The following is a 25,876-nucleotide window of genomic DNA, read 5'->3' on the forward strand; positions in this document are numbered from 1 at the left end:
TTTCTGCGCTGCCCAGTGCCAGACACTGCCCTGCCACACCACATGGCAGCAATGCTGTTGTGGGGGTCGTGCTTGCATAAGACACTGAGAAACTTCTTCTCAGCAGTTTACATTTGTGTGCAAACCCCCCTCCATCCCCCACAGGCACCATGCATTCAGGGTCTTTCCCATGCTCGGCCACAACACGTGCATAGCCCACGACCCAATAAAAGGAGGTGCCTGCTGTTTGATGCTGACTATGCTGCCAGGCAGCACCATGTCCTTCCTTACATGCATTTAGGGCTTCAAGAGCGGGAAAGAATTTTGGAGACTTGCAGCCACCGGGGGAAGTCTCCCCCAGCAACTAAGATATTCGGAGGCTTGGAGCCGCCAGGGGGACATCTCCCTCAGCACCTAAGATACTCGGGGGCTTGCTGCTGCAAGAGGGACATCTCCCCCAGCAGCTAAGATAGTTGGGGGGCACCACAACTGGTTCCTCACTGAATCCTTCCCCCCCAACACCCGTAGAAAGGGAACAGTTTGATATTTCACTGCCATCCCTGTGTTGGCAATGTCTGTGTAGTGAAGAGGGAAGACAAATCTTTTTTCCTAGACGTTTCTATCCTCTTTCTTCTAACTTTAAGAATATAGTCAGGATCCCTGGGTTATTTTTCAGGGATTGGATGCACTCACGGGAGGGGAGACAGTCAGTGGATGGCCATTTGAAAATTCAACTACAGAAGAAAAAGATTTCTGTAAACTTCTTTGCCATCTCTGTGGATGCTCTACTCTTCCTTCCTTCCAGTGAGAAAAATGGATATTTGCTTACCACACGAGAGGAATGAGGAAAATGCAATGTGGGAAGTTGATGTCCAAGACCAGCGAGCATACCCAGAACGCTACAGGAACGAGGGAACTGTGGGATAGGTTTCCACAATGCACTACTGCAACAGTCAATGTTTGCCAGTTGAGTGTAGCAGCAATAAGTCAAGGAGCATTTGGGGAGGTGAGGAGAGTCAAAATTGAATTTACAAATTCCAGAATTCCAAAATCAATATTAATAAATTTGAATTTATCTCATAGTGTAGACGCAGCCTTTTTTTTTCCCCCCTAATTTAGTGACTGAAGCAAGTAATGCCACAGGTTGTGTGTGTGGTTGGTATTGTTTTATTGTTCAATAATACTGATTAAAATATTTACACTCCTACTTTTAAATCCACAGTTTAGCATTCATACCTATGGCTTTAATTCTTTTTAGCACAAGATCCTTATGTCAAGTGTCAGAAAAAAACTTAATTTCAAAACAAACTTGATATATCATACACACATTTTCTGTTTTAAATGCACTCATTTTTACTACAAAGTGGTAAGATGGTACAATTTTTCAGCCGCTTCATTTACCATGGATTCAGCTGAATTTTTTCCTATAGTAATTGCCCTTTCAACAATCATCACAACATGTAGTTTGCTCCATTCTCCCCCTCCATCTAAATTTAAAGCAAGAGTTGGCAGCTGACAATTATAAGCAAAAATATAAAGCGCTATAGCATTATCGACATGGATTTTTACTGTACTAGCTTCTTAAAAATTCTAGGAGCTTTGTGGAAGTTTAGTTAATTCTGAAAAGGCACAATACTTTCTGCATCCCATGAACTATAGTGACAACCTCTGTCCCCTTCAATCTGGCATTTTCAAACAAGGCTGAAAGAAGGAGGGTCAGGTTTGAAAAAAGTATACTGAGAATTGCTGCTCCTGTAAGGAAGTGTGGCTGGATGACAAACACCCGTGTTTCCTAAGTGGGTCACTCAACTGTCCTTCAGTATTCACACATACATTAGAAATACCCTAGCATTTCTCTCTCTCTCTCTCTCACACACACCCATACACACCCCCGCCCAGACTTCCTCTGCAGGTGTATCTCCAGGGCTTGCAAATGTTGAGGGAAGTCTCTCAGTGACAACAACAGCACAAACGTAGGGCACGGTATAATAATGAGAGTCTACTGACAGCCAATTATTCAATTTCTCATAAAGCTGATGACCTCTGAGATAGTTTTGGCTCCATGGCATTACATGAAAGGGGAAAAGTTCTTTTTAAAGTACAATAAAATTATTTTAATTGTATATGAAATATCCTACATTTGGTCCATCTGTCTGGTTTCCTAAGGGCAGCAATGCAGGAAAACTGACCACTGTTGGTACAAAAATCTAAGTAGAAATTAACAAAAATAATTTGGTATTTCATCCTTAAACCTTCACAGTGCAGTCATTTGTCCTAAGAATCCACTTGCTCATCCTGTGTGTCCACTATTTTTTGAATTTTTAAATCTTCAGCTTGTTCATGATCTTCTTTAACTGTCTCCACATCACCTATTTCACCAGTTTCACTTTCTTCTAGCTCTCCCTGATTAATGTTTTCAGACTCCACTTGTTCTAGATCTGTTTCATCTATAAGTTCTGCCTGTACTTCTTCCATTTGTATCTGATTTACATGTTCAACATGTAGCTCCTCCACGTGTACATCAGCACCTGGTTCAGTCTGAATGTGTTCCACTTCTACATAACTAATCTGTACTTGTTCTTGTAGATCATCCATCTGTGCGCCTTTCAGTTGATTATCTTGAATCAGATCCTGATGCACCTGTTCCACAGTTACTTGTGCTGGATCTACTTGTACCTGAATTACTGGTAGCACATGGACTTGCTCCACTTGTTCTATAATAGTCATTGATGTTACTGGTTCAGTTTCCATGGCTTCCACTGGAAGAATTTCATCTGTCACTATTCGTTCTGAAACGTTATGAATGTCTTTGAGATGCCTTCTTAGTTCACTGCCTTGCATAAACCACAAATCACATAAGGTACAATGGTTGGGTTTGTCACCTGTGTGTATTACCAAGTGATCTTTAAATTGATCCCAGCTGTTAAATACACTATTACATACCTGAAACAACAAGATGTAGTATGTTAAACAATGTTAACAAAAATGTGAGAAAGCAAAATACATGGTATATTCTGGATCAGGGTTTCACACTGTTGCTATGTAGTTTCTTGCTCCTTCTGTGGTCCTCCCACAGGTTGGTGGGAGCCCCTGCTAACTGCAGGGACGAAAAGGGGAACCCAGCATAAAAGGTTGACTCACTCCTGGCAAAAGCAATCTTAATTCTTGCATTTCCTAATTTCTGACTGCCTTTCACGTGTAGTATAAATGGGTAACTAAAACCTTTGAACATATTTAACAGCAGTTTTACCTATACTACATACATAACATATGCAGTCATTGTAAGTTTGTGACACAGTTAAGACTTAGCAAATAGTGAATCCGTAAACTGTGTGTTTAAAGAGGACAGCAGCAAAACAGAAAGGATGGCAACAAAAGGCCTTGTTTGATTAATCAGGGCCTTGATATCTCTGCCTCTTCTTCAGCAAAAGGATAACATTTAGCCTGCTTTATAACAGTTGTTAATAGCCAGGATGTTTGGAAATACAACACATATATTTATTTAGGTAGGCATGTTACAGAATGTTAAATCTAATCAAAGAAATTCTAGAAGTTTTTTAGCTTCTGCCTCTCAAGGATTTAAAAAAAAAAAAAAATCAAGCAGACAAACCTCAAAAAAAATTTTTTTTTTTTAGGAAGAAATCTAATTGTCTAGGGAATGTAGGGTGCATTAGAAGCTATAAATCTAGGTTGTAAAGTGAGCCTACACCAACTCACCTCTTTTTTTAACAATACAGTGTTTTTAAACGCACACACAGAGCTCAAGAAACAGCCTTGGTTAAACTGATTTCTTTCATAAACACACTAAAGTCTCCACTCCTTAAACCTGGAGAACAGGTAGAGTGGGAAGTGTGGGTTTTTTGTTTTTTTTTTGGTAAAACACTGAATATTTCCAAATCATCATTCCAGTTAAAGATGGAAACATTTGTTGTTTCTTAAAATGTCACAAGTATTTTCAAAATTCTGTATCTCAGTGAAACTTTTCATTCAATAATTGCCTTACATCATTGTTATACAAACAGTTTTATATAGAAATATATATATGTTTTACAAAGAAATAATATAAATGTAATAAGAAACCATTAGTACACAAACAAACCCTCACTTAATGCAGAAGAAGAAAATAATTGTTTGAAAAATCGTAGGGTCAAATTCAAGTTCAAGATATTCTAAAATTTAATTTTAAAAGCCTGTTTTGAGAACCAAAAACTCATTTACAAAGGACAGAAGTGTTTGGACATTTTGAAAACGGAATTTCAGTTCCTGGCTAACTCTTAAAAACATGAAAGAATCTCTGCAAAAATGGACTGAAAGAAAATTAAGATTAAGACTAAATTTTAAAAAGTTATTTGACTCTTTTCCACCACAAAAAGATGAACGCAATTAAAGAAACTCTATATTCAGGAGCTGAATATGTCACTTCAGCCATTGCTGAAGGCATCAAGCCAATTGAAAGGTGACAGCCAACCAACATTGAATCTAAAAAAGCCCCAAAAGAGAATGTTCTACTCTCATTTTGCCAAAACAGGAAGAGGAGCATGCCAAAGGGCTCCCAACACTTTGAAGGGAGCAGCCCTCGTGCCCCTCCTTGGCTACCCTATTCAAAATACAGCACAGTACTCCACAAAGTAACCTGCCACACACAGGCACGAAAACCAGAGAAGATTCAAAGAGGTAACCAACACAAGGAGAACTTCCTCACGACATCAGCATGGATTGGTGAGAGGAAGTTAATTAAGACACTGTCAGAGAATTTAATGTACATTTTTTGGGATGATTTTGTTGGAATAATAAAATGCTGTTATAATTGAAATACCAGCAGTGCTTCATTACTCAAGTGGTTACAGGAGATAAAACAGTGGGATTCAATCATGTTTCAGATTTTTAATATTTATAATTGGCTTGTTTTAATACAACTCCTTAAATGGCTTATGCTAAGTAACAGATTTAATTTTTTTTATTTCATAGAACATCATTAGGATTGCTTACATTTCCAACCATGAACTGGGTAATTATTTATTAATAATAAAAAAGGCCATCTGTCCCAAAATATTTTTTGTCTATCTAAAGATAAGCAAATGAGTGGATTCAAAATAGTTGTGGGAAAAACATATTTGGGTCTTAATTTGCCCAAAGGCATCCTCCACCACCCCAAAAGTGTTTTACTCCCAAGGGCATAATCTCTGTTAAGAGCTCTCAACATGCAGTACACATTGTAATGGAAGTAACCACTTCATCATCAATGTTTGGTCATGAGAGTTCATGTTTTTCCTTTCTTTAATAATAAGCCATGGTTAATAGGTATGATGTGTTGTCCTGTTCTTAATAATGGTGTCCACTACATTACGGGAGCCACGCACTGGCGCTGGCAGTAAGAAAAACAGTTAGTAAGCTTTCAACTACCATTTCTTACTTCTCTGTACTATACAATGTTTGCAATTTTAAAAAAAAAAAAATTGCTTGGCACCCAACCATTTAAGTTATCGCTCCCTTGCCCAAGACTCTCTCCACCTGTTGCTTCCATTACATACCTGACATTCATACAGCTTCTTTCTTCCCTTTTTAGCTCCAGCACCAGACTGACAGGCTGTTAAATGACATTTAAGAGTGCTATTTCTAGCAAAACGTTCATGGCAATTTGGACATTCAAAAGGTTTTTCACCTGTTAAGACAGAGAAGCATTTACAGAGGTTTAGGAAAACAAGTCAATTTTACGAGAGCTGGACTTTTTTGTGTATATATATTTAACAAAATCTAATCTCTTTTACTAAAATCTAACATGAAGATTTGGATAGAAATCTTTAAAAGATATATGAAATGGTCACTGGGATTGTTCTAAAAGAAACAGCCATTTCATCCAATATATTTTTATATAAATCAACAGGGCAAAAAAAAAATGGTTGAGTATATTAATTTGTCCACAGCTGAGAGTTATGACTTTGATATAATGGATAACTACATTCAAAATGGAATCTTTAGTTTCATGAAAAACTCATTTTTGATAAGAGCTTGGGTAAATTCAAGTATTACCTTGATTTGATGTGATGAAATACGACTGGAATCAACAACTATACAGAGCTCTGCATTACTCATTCATATCCAGTTTACCATACAGACATAAACATCATGTACCACAAATTATAAAGACTCTATTTTGTTTTAGAGTTGCATGAAGTCAGTATAAGACCTCCTAAAAATTGGTTGAAAACTCCCAGGAAAGATCTAGGTGCTGTCATGGGCAGTTCATTGAGTGACATCTCTCAATATGCAGCCACAATCAGAAAATAAGACTATAAGATACACTGAAAAAGCAGCAAAGACCATACGGTGCAGGGTGGGAGAACAACTACAGCAACAAATCCCACAATGGGTCATCCTGACCTTCAATGCTGCAAATAGTTAGGTCTGCTCATTTCCACATACAGCAGAAACAATCCAGTGAAAAGCAGTGAATAAAATCATAATTAGAGACTTGCACAGCAGGAGAGATTGAAAAGACAGCTGTTATTTAACATGAAAAGGATAAAAATTAGAGAAGCTAGGACTGAGGTGTGTTAGAGAACATCAATCTCAGTGAAGGTAAAAATCAGGAATTCCTATTTGTCTCTCTCATCATACAGCAGTGAAATTATATGCATGCAATGAAGTTAAAAAGTAAAAAAAAATAAAATAAAAATCAGAAGATATTTTCTGAAACTGGATAGATATTCACCCATGAAACTTGCTGACAAAAGCTACTTTTTCAATGGTTAACTGTCAATCTGGAAGGATGTAGCCACTGGGGTCCTGTAAGAATCTATCCTGAGCCTGGTTCTATTCACTATTTTCATTCGCAACTTGGATAGTAGTGTAGAGGGTACATATATAAAATATGCGGATGACACCAAGCTGAGAGGGCTTGCTAGCACTTTGGTTCCACATTAGAATTCCAAATGACCCTGACAAAAGAATTGGTATGAAATTAACAAAATGAATTTCAGTAAAGAAGAGTGCAAACTACTCCACGTGGAATTTAAAAATCAAATGTACAAACACAAACTGGAGAATAACTCATTAGCAGCAGTACTGCTAAAAGGGACCTGGGATTCATGGTGGCATACAAATTGAATATGAGCCAACATTGTGATGCAGTTGTGAAAAAAGACTAATATTCTGGGGTGTAGTAATAGGAGAGTCGTACCTAAGAAATGGGAAGTAACTGTTCCACTCTACTCAGCACTGGTGAGGCCTCATCTGGAGTAGTGTGTCCAATTCTGGGTACCACCCTTTAGGAAAGATGTGGACATATCGGAGAGAACCCAGAGGAGAGCAACAAAAATTATAAACATTTTAGAACGGAGAGGCTAAAATAACTGAGCATGTTGAGACTTGAGAACTTGATAATAGTCTTCAAATAAGTTGACAGCTGTTATACAGAGCAGTGTTTCTCAACCCTTCTGATATCAAAGACCAACTTGCTGCCTTCCTAACTGTGTCAGGGAAATCACATGAACTGATGCTGGTCCATGGACTAACTGGTCATTGAGAAACACCAATATAGAGGACAGTGATCTATTATTCTTGTCATGTCTTTAGTGGACCTGGAGAAGTAATGGGCTTTCTCTGCAGCAAGAGAGATTTAGGAAAGATATTAGTAAAAATAGTCTAACTAACTATGAGGATAATTCTGGAATAGGCCTCCAAGGTAGGGTTTGGAATCTTTATCATAGGAAGGTTTTAAGAACAGGTTAGGCCAACACCCGTCAGAGATGGTTTTGGTTTACCTGCTCCTGCCTCAGTGCTGGAAGATGAACTAGATTAATGTTTTCAAATATTGTCACTGCGTGTGGCCACCAAAAGCTTTACCTGTGGCCACAGCCTTGTGGGAAATGACTGACTGGGGCAGGGGGAAGAAGCAGCCACTCCCTCAGGGCAGACGGCAGAGGTTGTGCCCTCTCCAGTCTAAAGGCACAAACTCTGGAGGAGCAGGCAGCTGACAAGTTCCCCACTTTCTGGGGAGTATGGAGTTAAGCTTCATCCCTGGGGTGGGCAGGCAGGAGGCAACAGCCAGGCTTCAGGTTGCAGCTGCACAGCCTTGGGTCCCAGACTCCATTCCCCAGTGAGACATCAGTGGACTCCAACCCCGGGCTTTCCCCCATCTTACCTGTCCCCCAGTCTTCTGTCTCCAGCCTTTTGCTGTGCAGGGGCAGACACTGTCCCCTGACCACAGGGGTTTAGGTTTACCCTTTACCTGAAATCCAGCTATGGGGGATTTTGGGTCAACCCTGGGACCTAGTCACAAAGCTTCAGGCTCAGAACTCATAATCTGGCCACAAGACTTCAGGACCTTTGGCCTTGGCCCTAGGCTCAGCCTCAGCCCCTGACTCCAGCCCCACAGAAGCAGATACTTGCAGCAGGCTCATCCCCTCACCGGCCTGGCACCTGTTTCTTCCCCCATCCATCTCTGTAGTGTCCCATCCTCCAATGCCTCACAATCCACCTCCCACATCCAGGGCTTAATTTGTCCCCATCTTGCGGGGGCCAAGTAAGCCTGCTATGAAACATTATATTTGTATGCTAATATCATTTTTCACAACAGACTTAGAAGCTTGCTAGGAGGCTTTGAAAAGTGATATTAACAAACTTTTCACAGCAGCAGACGTACTAGCTAGCAAGTGTGAAAATAATAAGCAACCGAAAAAGCAACAAACAAAAAACAAAGCCCCGTATTTGTTTCTATTCTGCTTAGATCCAATAAAGAACAGACACACGTGTACATTATTGTAATTAATGAATCTGCCAAAAAAAAAAACCTATATAAATAAATTACACTGATTTGTACATGTATATGTTTATATTTGTTTTTCTTAAAATTAGTGAAGTACTTTAGGAAGAATTGTTAGAGTGGCCACTAGAGTTTTGGGGGCCAAACTCAGACCACCAAAATTTTGTTGTGAGAACCCCTGAACTAGATCTCCTGTCAAGATCCCTTGCAACTCTGTGTATCTATGGTTCCATAATAAATGAAATACGTTATTCAGTAAAATTCCAAAGAGGATGAGAAATTTACACTACAACAGCTTTTGCAGTTCCTCCAGAGAGAACTGAAATTAAAATGGCTCTTAGTCATTTGGTGAAACGTTCAAAACCACCTAAGTTACTTAGGAGTGCAAGTCCCAATGAGTGTCCAAGTCACATTGGAAAATGGGATTAAGAATCACAGCAAAAATACCTAAATGTTAAATAGTAAAATCTTAATGTTCATAGAAAATTAAAATCAACCGTTGGAACCTATTCACCATTAACGTACAATAGATGTTGGAGCCCAGGATCTTCAACATTAAGACAAGTATGGCAGTGGACAGAAAGAGTTAGGTTCATTAACTTTAGCATAAATAGTTTTTTATGAAAAAGAACTGGATACCCCAGAGAAGAAATGAATTGACCCCAAGAGTCTGCACATTATTCCCTTCTGCCCAAAGAGTGATATGCATTGTAAGGGATCTGTTGAAGGGCCAAGATAATCTATGCCGTGTGCCAACACTGCCCCGGGGCCTTGCGTTTCCCACAGTCCCCTGCCAGCAAAGCGTCCCTGGGCTTAGCAGAAGCAATGTCAGGAGCACATGTGGTAAAGAAGAATAAATTCCAAATGGAGACCAACACTAAAATTAAATCAGGCCAACCATCTGTTTAAACTTCATCTGTAATCCAATCTGAATCCAGGATGTACCTACATATGTGCCCAGAGCACCATTCAATAAGTGTGCGGTTTCATTCTATTATAGCCGAAGTTCTTTAATGGTCTTCAAGTATATTCTTATGTAGAGCACATTTTTACTGCAATCTCAAGACGACATCATGGACAACTGTGACAAAATCTCACGCCCTCCGACCCACCCAAAGTGTTTGAAACTTGTTTGTCAAGTGAAGCCAGAACAGCTCTCTTGCTCATTGCTGCTATCAGGAATTCACAGCTTAGGCAACAAGTTAACATGATCCCCAGGGATGAAAATCTCAGTAATAAAAAGTGTCATATTTAGGGAAATTTGGCCAATCTGTCATTTCTTTCTGTTGGCTCATCTAATATATACACTTCAGTCCTATCCAGACTGAGCTTCAGCAAATCAGCTCTTCTTCAAAGGCAGCTGATAGATTTGAGTCAATACTTGATCTCCGTTCATTGCCAGGATGAAACTGACCCAAGCAAGTAGCTCTACACATTCACTTCTTGTTTGTTTAAGATTAAAAAATACAAAAGAATACATATATAACCAGTAAGTTACTATACTTGTATATAAACTAAGTCTAGATAGTGGAAAGTTGTTAGTGAATCCACTTATTTTAGATTTCTCATGAACATACCTGACACATTTTGTAAAGTAGGATTTTTTGGAATATTATAGTTATCACCAATTGTCATCTTACCCAAGTCTGATAGAGTACTTCTTGTGAATTACGACTACAGTACAGATTCACTACTTAAGAAGAAACAGAAACTGGATTATTGTACTTTAAAAATCTAATATTTCTTATAGTATCATTAGCTGTCTCCACCAGCATGAATATAATCTATTTCCCAAAAGAGGAAATTCTAAAATCAGTGAAAGCTCTGTTTGCAAATGGCTTGCAAACCCACTGAGCAAGCAAAATAGGTCAGCTTTTTGTAAATCTCCAGGACCTTTTCTTTGCCTTTAATATTTCCTACTTGTGTGCATTATCTTTCTTTCCTCCCCTTATCTTTTCTTATCCTACCCAATTATTATTATGAAATTTTATATATAAACATCTTTTAGAAAGCTATAGTGCATAAATACAGGATATGAATAGGCTCCTTTAAAATTTGTTAGTTTTTTCAAATAGCCCAAATCCTAAAAATAAGTAACCCCAAAAAGTTCTTTTCAATCCTATTTGCACTCTCATTTGTTACTCAAGTGAATAATATTGATGAGAAGGAGAGTCTCAATCAGTTTTTCAGTTAAAAATCAGGCCCCACTGCTGAGTCACTGAGGTATATACTTCATGAATGGGAGTGGGAATTGCAGGTGTTCAGTCTTTCTGTCAGGTGACCCCAATGTTTCGCAAGATCATGCTTAGACAAATACAATGAATTCATTGCTCTCAGCCACAAAAGCTACATTTTTCAGCCAAATAAATAATTAGTGTCCTTATTTGAGCTACACTGATTCATCCCTACAACACATAAATACATTGCTTTAATTCAGCCCACTTAAAAAAGTCTATTCCATTGCAATTTATGATGGGCAACTGAAATGTCATTTTCTCTTTATCATCACAAATCAGGATAAAAGGGGAGATGAGTATATGGATCCTTTTTCCTGGAGTGGTGATTTACTAGGACAATTTAGTTAGTAGATAGCACTACTTTACAGGATTAAGCTAAACAAAAACACTATGGTTCAGAGCTACACATCACACATTCTGGAAACCTGACAAAGTGTGAAGTATAATGGCTGACCTTACAACTTAAGCTAGAAAGGAAAAGCTTTCCCCATTATTAATTTGCATGCAGTTATTTGCACTAAATTGGAAATTGTTAATTTGTAGCAACCAAAGTGAATGTCACTTCATTAAATATGATATTACCTTGTCATTGTTAATACACAAAATTACTAGTTTTAAATACTTAGGTGAGAAAATGACATTTTCTGCTTCAAAATCAGTTTTTACTCTATATGCCACACTGTCCTCTCTAAATACTATGCTTGAAATCAATGAGAGTTTTTTCCGCTGATCTCAAGGGATAAAAGTGGAGTGATACAATCTAGTTGAGGCCAACACACACCCAGATCTAACTACTTTTACTTTTTTCCATTCCAACCTTGCTTTCCTTCTATTAATTATTCACTAATGTGAAATAATTCATAAACATATGGCAGCCATTAATAAATGAGAAATGGTTTGCTGTATAATGGCCTTAAACTAAGCCCTCTTGTTAGAACACCCAATTAGAAATTAAAACATACCAGCTATTTAGGCAATCTGACCAAACATTTTCCTTACAGCAATCAGAAACATTTTCTAGGTAAGAAATCTATAATCAATTTAAACATAGCTTGGTCATAATGGATGAAATCTACTCCACTACTGAGTGGCCTACACAAGCCCACTTAAGTCTTTGCTCAGCAGCGGGGGATGGCAAAAGGATGTGCAATGGAAGCCCTCTCCGACATGGAAGAGGTTTCCCAAAACCTTTCTAACAATAGTAGTGAGTAGACAGGGGTGGGGCAACTTGCTTCAGTGATCAGGAATCTCATCTGTCGATGCAAAGGAGTTTTAGATCAGAACTTAAAATAGCAGCCTTGGAAGACCTGTACTGCTAACCCACATCTCCCCAATATGCATGAGTGTTTTAAGGACCAGGGTCCATACAAATCATTAAACGTTCTCTAGGCTATTAAACTATTTATATGGCGTTCGATACCGCAAATATGATGAAGTAATAAAAATGCAACTCTTTACAGCAGGACCACAAGCAGTATGATATAGGTGCTTAAACATCTCTGTATAAGGAATGGGGAAAATGAAGCTCTGTAATTTAAAAAGGGAAAGTTACCACCTCTACCAATCCACTGTAGTACATTCGGATCTGACATATAGGTGTTTCATCAGTGTTAACTCCATTAATTAAACTAACATTGCTAGGGTCAAAAGAGTTACTTTTCTACTGTATGTTGTCTATAGTCTCATAACGTGCTTACCTAAACCACTACATTATACTAAAAGGCATTTAAGAATTTTCCACTGGTTTATGATACAGTGCGGTAGTTTTACTTAATGGACTTGGTTTTTTTTCAGATGAATTGTCTACTGAATAGGAAGTTACTTTGTTTCCACATGTTTCTTCCTCAATTGAATACTTCATATGACTGTCACTCTTTGCACTTGTTTCTTTTTTTTTTTAAACAAATACAATATATTCAGTTTAAAAACATTTATTTCTTTAGAAGGCTTATTTTTCAGTAGGTGGCTAAGTGCAATTTGAGAGTCACTATTTTAGTAAGTTACATTCATTAAGTTCTACATTCACTGCTATGTAAATAAACTATTCACATTTTGTCATATGCAGAAGCCCATTAGAAAAATAGTATGTGCAACGAATCTTGCGCACACTCCCCTCTTATTTCCTCCAATCTCACAAAGCAGGCAAACACAGAAGCAAAGAAGAGACAAATTCTAGAAATACATAAACGTTACCTGTGTGTTTCCGAAGATGCTCTTTAAAATGCCCAAAGTGGTCAAACTGTTTATCACAGTACTGGCATACATGTATTTTTTTGCCAGGCCTTTGCTTCTTGCTGGCTCCACCTTCGTCAAGGTGGTAACAGGTGAGGTGCTGTTTCAATGCACTCTCTCGTAGGTACCTTTTATTGCATATGTCACACTTGTAACTCTCAGTGGAGTGTGCTTTCATGTGTTCCTTAAAATGGTAAAACAATTTAAACGAACGGTTACATTTCTCACAGTGGAATAAATTGTTCACGTGTGACAGCTGAAGTTCCACAATTTCAATACCTTCTACCTGTTTGCATGTAGGATCAGTTGCATTGTCACCTTCTTCTTGGATCTGACATTTTCTCTCCCCCTGACGGTACTTGCTGGTGATATCTGCCAAAAGAGCCAAAGCAGACTCATCTGACGTACCCGTAGTCTGTATATACTTTATAGATTGTTCTGCAGAAGTTACTTCTTCAAGAGTTTCAATGCTGTCATCTTCTACTTCAATTGTCCTTTCAGCAATCTCCACCTCAATTTCCACAGGCTCTGATTCTGCAGATGGCAACGTTTCTGTGATGACATTGGATGTTTCAGCTATCTTCCTCTTTTTGGTATTTTTTGATTCTTGTGTTTTATTTGATTCTAGTGGTGCTGAATTTTCTTTGTTCCTGTAAAGTATGTGGAATATAACATAGTAAGGATCCAAAACCACTGACACAATAAATCCTGTAATATACAGAATTTACATGAGATCATTCAAAATATATAATAAATCAGCAGTAAAGTGTCTGAAGAGAATGCATTTTCTGAAATGCCACGCAGGTGGTTATCTTTGTGCCAATGTTATAACCAAGCGTGATGACCAAGGTGTTCTTTTAGACTGTATATATTTTATTTATTCTGGACTGATCCAATACCCATCCACAAGAATAGTGAATGGACAGGCCCATCAGAAACCAATCAACTTTGTTCATTAGACAAAAAATTACCAACAGTAGAAAATGCTGCACTTGAGGCTTCAGTGGAGAGAAACGCCAAAGCGGGATGGAAAGATGACCTCATTACATCATATGGTATTGAACCCCAGGACCACATACATGAAAAATTGGTGAGGAGAGGGAACTCTCTCTTTAGAGGCAGTGTGGGGTGGAGTAGCTGGCAGAGTGGTAAGAGAAGAGAGTTCTCTTTAAAAATATACAATTGTCCATCTTCTCTGTAACTGAGCTAAGAATGCCGTAACTAATTCAGGTGAAGTGTAAATCAAGAGATACTGAGCAAATAGAATCACAAACACTAGAACTGGAAGGCTGGAGGAGCTGTGTGGCCAGTGCCAATCTTCCTGGGGCCTCCCACCCTGGACTCCCTCCCTGCAACGCCCAACCCTGCCCCACCCTGGTCTGTCTGTTGCCCAGAAAGACAGACTTGGGGGATGCTGTTGTGGACAGCTCTGGAAGGGCGGTAAGAGAGGCACGGCAGAGCTGGTCTGCCTCTGGCAGGGGTCGAGGGGAGGAGATGGGGGCAGTTGCTGCTGCCAGACGCCGGTGAGGAGGGAAGGTTCCGCTACTGACTCCCCACATGCCCACGTCTGGCGTCAGGAAGTGGCTCCCCTGTGAGTAGGGGCAGTAGGAGCTTGGCTCTGACCGGCACTTTCCCTCCCCAGCAGAAGAGACTGGGGAGTCATGCAGCCAGCCCTGGCCTTCACTGCACAGCCGTCCCAGGCTTCCTTTTATTTGATACAACATTTAGCTAATAAACTCATTATAAAATTGCAACCAATGTCTTAGAAATGCTGAGAAAATACAAGCTACGTAGTATGACGAAGGCAGATCTGTGAGGTAAGGAACAGAACTGTGCAACCCCTCTCCACACTTTCTTCCCATTTAAGCCAAGGGAGTTAAGCCCATCATAACAGAGAGCTATGCAAATCATGACTTTTTGGTAATTCTGAAAATTCAGAAAAATGTATTAATCTAACTAGAGCTACCATATAGAAAAAGAAGATAACCCTGAGAGGGACTGAATCTGAGTTCAGGTTGAACAAACAACCAACTTTTTCAGAATTTTCAGTGAATTTAAGTCAAACATTTTGCTTAAGATCTTTTTATTAAAAAAAAAAGCCCCAGAAGTATTTAAAAAATAAAGGAAGGAAGGTGGTGGTGCCCTTTTAACCAAAAGCCCCCTGGTTAGGACACTCACCTGGGGTCAGGGCATGGGTGGGGGGGGAAACAACACAATATCCGTGTTCCACCCCTGCTCCGCTGAATATAGGGAGAACAATGTCACTTCTATCAATGGGCCCAAATCCCTATGTGAATATAGTCTGAAAAATCAGAATGTTTCTTTTTGATGCTGAAATGGTTTGTTTCAACAATTTGCCAAAATTAATATTAATTTTCAGATTGTTTTAAAATGAACCCATTATCTATATGCTTTCAGTGAAAAAGTTTGATCTTACAAATTCTACCCAGTTTTAGTAATATTAAATTTTATTATTGCTTCAACACCTTGTTTGGAGATGGCTAAACAGGAGGATTAAGCAGACACCGTCCAGTCAAATTTAGCACCAAAATGTTGTAAAAGGCTTATTTTTGGAAAAACTAAATCCAAGAAAAATTAAAGCATTTCTAAAACTATGAAAGAGGCTTGTGTTTTTAAAAGCAAATTAGTTATTTCCTTGCAACTATAGCAACCCAAATGATTGTAAGATTACACTAGTGCCTCAGATGCTGAAACTGGGTTTCAATTAAATTGAACACTCTATCTTCCAAGCTCAGATAATTGTAATAAGGAACAGTAAATACAGCAGAATCTGAGTGTCAAACATCTTGGGAATGGAGGTTGTTCATAACTTTGAACAAAAGCTATTCCCATAGTTCAAAAACTTACAACTGATCATTGACTAATAGAGCTTTAAAACTTCACTGTTCAAAAGGAAAGTGGTGCTTTCCCTTTGTTTCTTTAGCTGTTTGTGCTTAATACAGCACTCGACAGTATATGCTTTTTTTTGGAATATTACCTTTTTATTTTTTTCAGAGTGAATCTCTGCAGCTGTTTGCAACAAATTTTACATTAATACATTTATAATATAACTTCCCCCATTTTACAAATACGCATTTTAATCCTGATACTGTTTTTTGATCCACAATGAAGTTGTGGAGTCTTGATTCCGCCCTGCTACTACCACAAGACTGTACTGCCTCTCTATATTTAATTGGCAACAAAGCTTAAGTTTAGGACAAACACTTGAAAATAAATATTGATGGTGAAAACTCTGCTTCTAGTCTGTAATCTCACCAAAATTTATTTATTTTTAATAAAGCAAATACCACGACTGTAGCCACCATAGGCGGAATTGTATTCCATTTCTTCAAGATGAGTGAAAAATCTAAATGCTCACCTGATTTCAAGTGCTTTAATGGCTTCTAACATCTGCAGATACTCAGCTGCTTTCCAGACATCATTTGCTTCTTCTTCACCTTGGACCATTAATTTTGCTGTGTAGGTGAACTCAATTAGGTGTCGAAATGCCATGTTACTTACACCTGTTCAGAAGTAAATATACACTGATTTTTTTGCAACTCCTCAGACTTTAGTTATATAAGAAGTAAATTTTGATAGCAAATGTTTTGACATCTAGATTTTTGTTCAGAATGTCCTGCTTACAGTAGACCCTCGCTTTACGTGGACTCGACTTACCTTTTTACATGAATGCTAGCTGAGTCCAGGGAACCCTACAGTACTGTACAAACTCCCATTCTTCTCGGAGTAGACCTCCCTGCAAGATGCTTTCCTGTGCTCTGCATTGCAGAGGGCAGGTGCCCCTGAAGTTGTGCAAGGAGCAGTGCAGGGGAATGGCAGGTGGGTGGAGGGGCGGGAGAGGGAGGGAATGTGCTTCGTGTGCACACAAATTCCTGCAGTTTTACCTACTTGTTTTTCATACCCCACAAAGTTGTCTCCATCCGAACAGCCTCTGAACCAGTTGCTGCCCCAGGGATGTCCCCTGAGATTGGGCTAGATCATTTTGTTCATTTGGGGGTTTTGCACACAGGCATTTCTATACTGGGATCTGATGAGCATTTGTAGTTCACCTCCTCCCACTCTTGCTAGGATCCAATCTGAAATTTCAGGGGTTATTTTTGACAACCAGCTTTGCACAGGAGAAGGTCTTCTTGGAAGAAGCCTCTGAAAAGCAACCGCAAATGGGGATGGCACCCTTGGGCAGCAGTGCTGGCATGCCGCTTCTGCTCTCCTTGGTATGAGGCAGGGAACGGGGAGCCGCAGAGGAGCCAAAGACAGCTGACTTTGCTCCCCACCTCGCCCTGTCTGTGTGCGTCTCGAGCGCTGGAGAGATTGTGGGAGCTGCTGCTGAGCAACAACACACTGCTTCATACTGAGCCTCAACTTCACACAGTATGAATGGCAAAGTACTTTTCATTTGATTAACCCAGGATGCTGCTGCTCAGTTGGGGAAAGCTGCTTCTCTCCTAATAACAAAAGTAGAGCACAGAGATTCGCAGCAGCTCAGGGACTCACAGTATACTTGGCAAAGGTGGACAACAACACGTAAGTAAAAACCCAGACCATCCCCACTTCCCTAATACATGTATGCTGCTGGGTGCACAGAAGAACGAAGGACAACAAAATCTAGGTGAGAAATTCCATTGTGGTCCCAGGCATCAGTCAGCAATAAAACAAACCCTGGCATTCCTGATCTCCTGGAAGCCCCAAGGAGGCTGCTGGAATGGCCTGCTTTTGTTATTAGGAGAGAAGTGGCATTCCACAACTTCCTGTTGTTTTTGAAGATACAGACTAACTCTCTGATACTTTTCTCCAACTAGGCAGCAGAGTCCTGGGTTAATCAAGGGAGAAGTACATTAAGAGGCATGTGTGGAGAAGGCTTCTCTCTACGGTAGTTAAGCTAATTTGTAAAGTTAATAGTATTCCACATCTGCCCAAGCAGGTCTTTGCCCAGGAAAGCTTATGCTCCAAAATATCTGTTAGTCTATAAAGGTGCCACAGGACTTCTTATTGTTTTTGAAGAAACGGACTAACTCAACTACCCCTCTGATACTTGGTACTTCACAGGCATGTTGCCAGCAGTGGGAAACCAGGAAAACTGACCAGCCCTGGTGGGCTGGTCAATTTCACAGCTCCTCCAAGCACAGGGGAGCCAGGAACCAGGCTGCAGCCTGGTTCCCATCTCCCCCAGCTTGCACAGAAATTCGAGTTATGCAGGAGTGGCAGGAATGCAATCCCCACGTAACTCAAGGGTTTACTGGACTGCAGACCACCCTCTTAAGATGTTCTCAGATGCTTTAGTAAGTCCACTGCTTCATGCAATGGAACCTGATGCAGCCTCTTTGTGTTTATGCAAAAATCAAGATGAACATTCTTGCTTTCTTTCAAAGGCAGAAAAACACCATTAAAGAATTTACCTCCCCATGTGCCTCTATATTTAGCAGTACAATTGTATGTCCCGTAAAAGAAACCGTAACATTATCATCTTCGTTATGAGAAAAGCTGCTAGACCCTCTCTGCTAAAGTAGAGGGTGCTAAAGTTTAGAGAAGCAGCAATCTCCATGGCGCGTCTATTGCAACTGAAAAAATATGAGATCCTACTAAAAAAATTATTCCTTCAGATATTAGTTTTATTCCTTCTGAAGGTATTAGCTACCTCACAGTCATCACAGAGCTAGGTCTTGACAAGACCAATCACCAACACCCACACATCAATGTCTATCACTAACATTACAGAACGATAAGTATTTCAGTCATACAAGTCATATCAACATGTTACCTTCTATCTCTACCAAAGGCTCCTGAGTGAAATCTTGGAAAAATTTGTAGAAGAACTGGCTGCAGGCAGCAAGGACAGCTTTATGAGCTTTGAAGTGGTGACCTAAAAGGAAAGAGGAAATCAAATGTTTGAAGTCAACAGACACTCCTTCACACTAGATGCTAATGGGTCCAGAATACAGGAAATTGAAAAATTCATATGCAATGGCATTGTAGGAGAGTGCAGTTTGAGGCAGGGATGTTAGCATTTAACCAGTAAGCCTCACCCTAAGTGGATGAGGCTTACCGATTACAGTTAACCGGTAGGGGCTGGAACAGCTCCACATCCACCGCAGGCAAGGGGATGCTCCTATAGCCAGGCTGGAACAGCACCTGCCCACGCCTCAGTTAACTAATTAAATGGGATTTGATATCCCTAGTTTGAACATACCCTCAGTTGCATGGCGTGTTACTGCTGACACCTTCTTGGGCCTTCACTGATCCACACAGCCTTCAGCACATAGCCTCAGTCTACTGATTTCAGGGTACAAAAATAATCTATAACATTTGTGTATCAGTAGATTCAGTATGATTGTACATACCATCTACAATTAGAGTGATGTCTGTAAACTGATCCTGCTCACGCTGTTCATTCAGTCTGTCCAAAATAACTTTATAATGTTCTGGAAACTCTTGAATGAATTCCATCGTTTCTTCGGCTTCCATAGTGAATAGACTAATCTATAAAAGATTATTAATGAAGTAAAAATACATCAGAACTCAATATTTTGCATCAGGGCTTCCCAAATTCCACCCTGCGGGCTACATCTGGCCTGCCAGAACTTTTGTTCAACCTTTGTCATTTTTCACAATTCAGAGGGGTGGGAATATTCAGCTAAAATGCTAACTAAAACTCAAACTCTGCTCTTTATAGCTGTAATTCCTTTCACAGGAGTGGGGACTCAGTAGAACTGCTGAGTGATTAAAAAAATCGCTATTAATTGCACAATTAATTGCACTGTTAAACAATAATGAGTGAGAAGTGCATGGGATTTGGAGCAGGGATGCGGGGGGGTGGTCTGTTTGCACCGATATGCAGGATTCACCCCCTGGGGGTGTCTCATAGCAGCAGCACTCAAAGCACTCGGGCCACCCAGTGCCAGAGCAACCTCTGATCCCCTGGCAGCTGCCAGGGAAGGGAACAAGCCTTCTCCTGCCCCAGGGAGCTGGCCCCACGGCCCTCCTCCTGCGGCCCGCTCACTTCGAGCAGCTTGTGCTGGTTTCCCACCATCTGCGATTAACGTGCATTAATTTTTTTAACACATTATTCTGCCCTGCGTTAATTGTGGGTGTCAACATGTGTTAACTGATAGTCCTAGTAACCAGCAAAACTTGGCCTATACGGTAATAAAAGGGTGGGAAATATGAATTTAGTTTATGTGAAGTGCTAGTTTGATAGTCCTAGAAGTCAAAAGCCATTGATATACCCAAAGAACACATCCCGTAAGTATAGTGGGAGTGAAAGCCACCCCACAAATCAGGCCAACTACTTCTCAGACTAAGAGATCGGTCTGTTCCCCATGCCTATTCAATCCTCAGAAACTGCTGATGCTACCAGTAAGATTGCTAACTAGTGCCAATTGTGACAGTGGTTTCTATGATACAAGTATTTCCCAGACTCAGAGGAGACAATGGAGGATCTAAAAATCTTAAGCAATGGCACTAAAACTATTCTATTTCTATACAACTTGGAATTTCTGTGCAGTAAGGGGAGATTACCCTAGGGTGCAGCTCTGTCTTCCCGCATATCTAGTTCTATGACTCAAGTGTTTAAGATTCCTTCTCACTGTTTATTAAAATGCAGCAGTATATTACACAAAGATTACTCTGCGTTATCTCAGAAATGTAAATTGGTTCCATTGAGCAAAGCTGCCTCTGCAGGACTGTGAAGCTTGCAGGCCCTCACACAACCAGTAGGATCAGAGGGGTATCCGTGCTAGTCTGTATCTTCAAGAACAACAAGTAGTCCTGTGGCACCTTACAGACTAGCATATTTTTGGAATATAAGCTTTTGTGGGCAAAGACCTATTTTGTCAGATGCATGAGTGGTATCAGATGCATGGGGGGGTGTTCAGAGGACGGTTCAAAGAGGGAGTCTCAGTCAAGGGGAGGGCCAGTGTTGACAAAGTCTGTTCAGTCACAGAGGATGTGGCCCATTATCAACGGTTAGTGTGGAGTTCTGAACATCAAGAGAAGATAAATCAAGTCAGTTCAGTCAGGGAGGATGTGGCCCATTATCAGTAGCTAATTTGGAGGTGTGAACATCAAGAGCGGAGAAACTGCTCTTGTAATGGGCCAACCACTTTGGAATTTATTTTTGAGAAACTTCAGAGCTGCAATTCATCTGCAAATTTGACACCATCAGCCAAGGATTGAACAGAGACTGAGAGTGATTGGCCTATTACAAAAGCAGTTTCTCCCATCTTGATGTTCACACCTTCACATTAGTTACTGATAATGGGCCACATCCTCCCTGACCGAACTGACTTGATTTCTCCTCTCTTGATGTTCACAACTCCACATTAACTGCTGATAATGGGCAACATCCTCCATAACTGAACAGACCTTATCAACTCTGGCCCTCTCCTTGACTGAGACTCCCTCTTTAAACCCTCCTACTCAAACATCTGACAAGGTGGGTCTTTGCCTACAAAAGCTTATGCTCCAAAATGTCTGCCTATAAAGTGCTACAGGACTTATTGTTGTTTTTGAAACTAGCAGGAGACTCCTTTGATATTCCCTCTGCCTCTCTCCCTCATGCAGTTCTCACCCATGTGAGTACTGTAGCCCCGCACTTCCTACTCCTTCCTTCCAGCACTTTTGGAGCACAATGAGTTTGCTGATTTACACTGAACGCCTGCTCTTCACCCTCATTCACAGGGTTTGAACAGCTGGACCAGCTCCAAAAGTTACTAGGAGGAGGGACTACCTCCTAAAGAGTCCCCAAAGTGAGAGGGGAGGAGATCAAGCATTATATGCAAAATTATCTTCCCTTCGGCACCCTTCAAAAACGCAGAGTGCAATGCATTACAGATTCCTCTGAAACACTGGTCAGGGTGCGACAAGCTTTATCTTCTGTCTATGGTGTCTTCTTTCAAGGCAAAACATCGCTTAGCATGGGGCAGGGCAGGAGGCGTTACTTTTCCCTCTGCACCATCATCTGCCATCAGATGGGGGAGGTGGGTGTCATACCTCTATACCACCTCACCTCATGAGGGAGCTGGGTCAGACAGGAGATTGTTCACTGTGCCCCCTTTGGTACTATCCCCTTGCAGCAAGGGTGGAGCATGGTGAGGCAGAACAGGACAAATGATGTCCCGGTCTGCACGACAACTTCACAGCAGGGGCAGACTGTGGCACGCTGCGATGTATTCGGTCCCGCAGCAGGAATGCAGCGCAGCGAGGGGATCCGGGACACGTCACAGCCCCTCTGCGTCGTGATTCCACAGCAGGGCTGAGCTGGGCTGGGGCGGAGCGGGGCTGTGTCTTTTCCCGCTCCACCCCGGCAAGCACGGAGCAGGGGACCAGGACACGAGGCACCTCCTACCTAGAGCCTAGCAGGAGCCGTCACGTGCCCCGAAAGTGACGCTTCCACCAGTTCGAACCTCAGCGCCTCAGCCCAGAGCTGGTCACATGGCCTCAAGCCCCGACCCCAATGGACAAATCTTGCTGCCAATCAATTACACTCCAGCCAATCACAGGAAAGGGGTAGGAAAAGGAGCCAATGGGCGTTCGCTAAGGGCCAGAGACTGGGGAAGGCGGAAGGCCTGCACAGCGCGGAGCGCCCGCGGTTGGCGGATAACTCAGCCAGAGCGAGACAGGCAACCAGGGTACCGCGAGGGGAGATCGCGCGCCACACAGCCCCCAACGCATGACGAGCGGACGAACAAGCGCGAGGCAGGCAGCTGGCACCACCCCAGGCCCTCCGGTCGTTATTACGTCATCAAAGCGCGCATTAAATGATCCCTTTTCAACCCCCCTCCGGACCGGGGGTTGCACCCGGAGACGCGCGCACCCCGTAGGGGGATGGGTGTTGCGCCTGATACTCACCTCGAGGAGCCCCTCGCCCTCTCTCGCCGGCTCTGCCGCTTCCTGCTCCCCAGCTCGCCGAAAAGCGGAGCGGGCGCGGGCCAATCGCGACTCGCATTCCCGGCCTGCTCCTCGTGCCGGAAGTGACGGTAATGCGACCTTTCGCACAACCGGGTGCTTGGGACCCGCTGACCCGGGGGGACGCTGGGAGTTGTAGTCTCCGCCGGGAGTCGGGTGGCGCGTTGCGTTGTGGGGCTGGGTTCGGCGGCTCTCTTCCAAGCTGCTGGAGGCTCCGCTGGGAGGTGCGGTGCTCCCTGGCGGGTGGTGCGTGGGAGCTGCGTGGGGGTCTTTACTGTGGCAGGGGGCAGGAATTCGTGTGTTCCAGGCTAGTATCTGCACCCGGAGTACAAGGACATGTGCAGTGCCGGATTCACGGTTAGGCACAGAGGCACGTACCGTCGGGCACCTAAAAGTGCCTTAAAAGTTCCAAAACAAAAAGCAGTCAAGTAGCACTTTAAAGACTAGCAAAATAGTTTATTAGGTGAGCTTTCGTGGGACAGACCCACCTCTTCAGACCATATCCAGACCAGAACAGACTCAATATTTAAGATGCAGACAAATATTAATTAATAAAAATTAATTAATTAATAAAAGACTTAAATATTGAGTCTGTTCTGGTCTGGCTATGGTCTGAAGAGGTGGGTCTGTCCCACGAAAGCTCACCTAATAAACTATTTTGCTAGTCTTTAAAGTGCTACTTGACTGCTTTTTGTTTTGATAGTGTATAGACTAGCACGGCTTACTCTCTGTTACTATTAAAAGTTCCAAGATCTGCAGAAAGCACAGAGGTTAGATGGCTGGGTGGGAGGGGTAAAGATGCTGTGCTAGGCGCACGTAAGGTGTATATCAGGCCCAGTAGCCTTCCAGCTCCGCTCCACTGCCTGTTTAGTTGGTTTGGAATCACAGCATTACCTTTCGGAAATCCCTCACCATCTTATTTATCTCCACCTTGTTCTAAGTTTCCTGCTGTGTTTTTTTTTTTTTTAAACTCCCTTCAGCAAGGGCAAGCTAGCCTCCCTGAGAAGTGATAGCTCTGTCAACTGGAGAATTCTCCTATCACCCTAGTGCTATGCCTGGCATTAGGTCAGTTTAACTGTCACTGCGTAATGTACTTATGCCAACTTAATTTCCTAGTATGGACCAAGTCTTACATGACTCAGAAAGTTTCCCCATCAAGGAGTGCCCATTTGGGTCTCAAACCTCTATTAGTTCCCTGTCACTGGGCAGGCACCTATGTCCCAGTCCTTTCTGCTTGGGTTTAAGGGCTGCACAGCCCTTTACCATACAGTCCGGCGGGCTCCGCAACCCAGTCTGCTCACACCCAGCTCCTGGGCTGTGCTTTCTCTGAGAACAATAACCATTGTGGGTCAGCCATTACAAATTACCACACAGCTCTTCCAAAGCAAAGTGTATTTATTCATAGGAAAAAAAGCATTACAGAGAAAAGATACAAAACAATAACAAATTCTTGGACTGTTACTAAACACACCAGGAATTACCCAACTTCCACCTGGGGAATCTGGGACACCAACACCTATGCAAACTATTCAGAGTTGAGGTCCATTTAGGACCCAATATCCTGTGCGCTGAATCAAGGGAAAGAACTCAAGTCTGTTCCCGGTCATCCTTTTATATCAAAAGGATTTTTTTTTTCCTCGAAAGCCGCGTCTACACGTGCACGCTATTTCGAAGTAGCAGCGGCAACTTCGAAATAGCGCCCGTCACGTCTACGCATGTTGGGCGCTATTTCGAAGTTGAAATCGACGTTAGGCGGCGAGACGTTGAAGTCGCTAATCCCATGAGGGGATGGGAATAGCGCCCTACTTCGACGTTCAACGTCGAAGTAGGGAACGTGTAGACGATCCGCGTCCCGCAACATTGAAATAGCAGGGTCCTCCATGGCGGCCATCAGCTGGGGGGGGGGTGAGAGATGCTCTCCCTCCAGCCCCTGTGGGGCTCTGTGGTCACCATGTGCAGCAGCCCGTAATCCAGGGCTTCTGGCTGCTGCTGCTGCAGCTGGGGATCCATGCTGCATACACAGGGTGTGCAACTAGTTGTGGGCTCTGTGTATCTTGTGCTGTTTAGTGCAACTGTGTCTGGGAGGGGCCCTTTAAGGGAGTGGCTTGCTGTTGAGTTCGCCCTGTGACCCTGTCTGCAGCTGTGCCTGGCACCCTTATTTCGATGTGTGCTACGTTGGCATGTAGACGTTCCCTCGCAGCGCCTATTTCGATGTGGTGCTGCCCAACGTCCACGTTGCCAGCCCTGGAGGACGTGTAGACGCTATTCATCGAAATAGCCTATTTTGATGTAGCGTGCACGTGTAGACGTAGCCTTAGTTTTGGAAACCCAAGTCTGACCCAGTACACACAAATCACATTTCCTCAACTTTTCTCTCTGAGCCTCTCCCCCACCCGCCCTAGCCATGCTATAAAAATTCCATGGCCTACCACAATACCTGTGTTTTCTGCACATAAAAGAGAGCTCTAGTGTTAGAGAGCAGCAAGCAAGGCATTTGCCTGGGGCCTCCTACCAGAGGGTCTGCCACAAAGCTGCATTGGCCAGTCTTTGGTTTCAGCCCTGGGTGGCAGGGCTCAGAGCCCTGTACTTCAACCCCATGTAACAGGGTTTTAGTTTTCAGCCTTGGGCTTCAGTGAGTCTAATGCTGGCCCTCAAACTGCTTGCAGTCCCAGGTGGGCTTGAATCCCTGGCTGAGAGCAGTGTTCCCTGCAAGCTGAACACTTGGGTGGCCACTCAGGCG

The 25,876-nt window shown here is 42.1% G+C and overlaps 1 protein-coding gene across 2 annotated transcripts; it reads right to left on the bottom strand.

Annotated features, from left to right (window-relative positions):
- Positions 1–1,111: 1,111 nt before the first annotated feature.
- ZNF131 (zinc finger protein 131) lies at positions 1,112–23,200 on the bottom strand. 2 transcript variants are annotated; one of them, XM_074994304.1, is made up of 8 exons: positions 23,080–23,200; positions 19,572–19,710; positions 18,992–19,093; positions 16,592–16,736; positions 13,499–13,862; positions 13,174–13,396; positions 5,511–5,641; positions 1,112–2,922 (listed from the first exon to the last, which is right to left on the bottom strand). In XM_074994304.1, the coding sequence occupies exons 2-8, from the start codon at positions 19,693–19,695 to the stop codon at positions 2,254–2,256; spliced, it is 1,758 nt and encodes a 585-aa protein (XP_074850405.1). In that variant the 5' UTR covers positions 19,696–19,710; positions 23,080–23,200; the 3' UTR covers positions 1,112–2,253. The 2 variants fall into 2 exon arrangements, with proteins under 2 accessions (XP_074850405.1, XP_074850404.1); XM_074994303.1 differs by having other exon boundaries at positions 13,174–13,862.
- Positions 23,201–25,876: the final 2,676 nt, after the last annotated feature.

The sequence above is a fragment of the Carettochelys insculpta genome, chromosome 5 (genome assembly GCF_033958435.1).
Source record: "Carettochelys insculpta isolate YL-2023 chromosome 5, ASM3395843v1, whole genome shotgun sequence".
NCBI lineage: Eukaryota > Metazoa > Chordata > Testudines > Carettochelyidae > Carettochelys > Carettochelys insculpta.

Bases quoted from the DNA above. Each gene is read 5' to 3' on its own strand.
- ZNF131 (XM_074994303.1), bottom strand. From the start codon at position 19,695: ATGGAAGCCGAAGAAACGATGGAATTCATTCAAGAGTTTCCAGAACAT. The intron at 16,737-18,991 runs GTAACATGTTGA...ACTTCTGAACAG, and splicing joins GCCTTTGGTAGAGATAGAAG to GTGTAAGTAACATGGCATTT. The intron at 5,642-13,173 runs GTAACGTTTATG...CTGTCTTAACAG, and splicing joins GCATCTTCGGAAACACACAG to GTGAAAAACCTTTTGAATGT.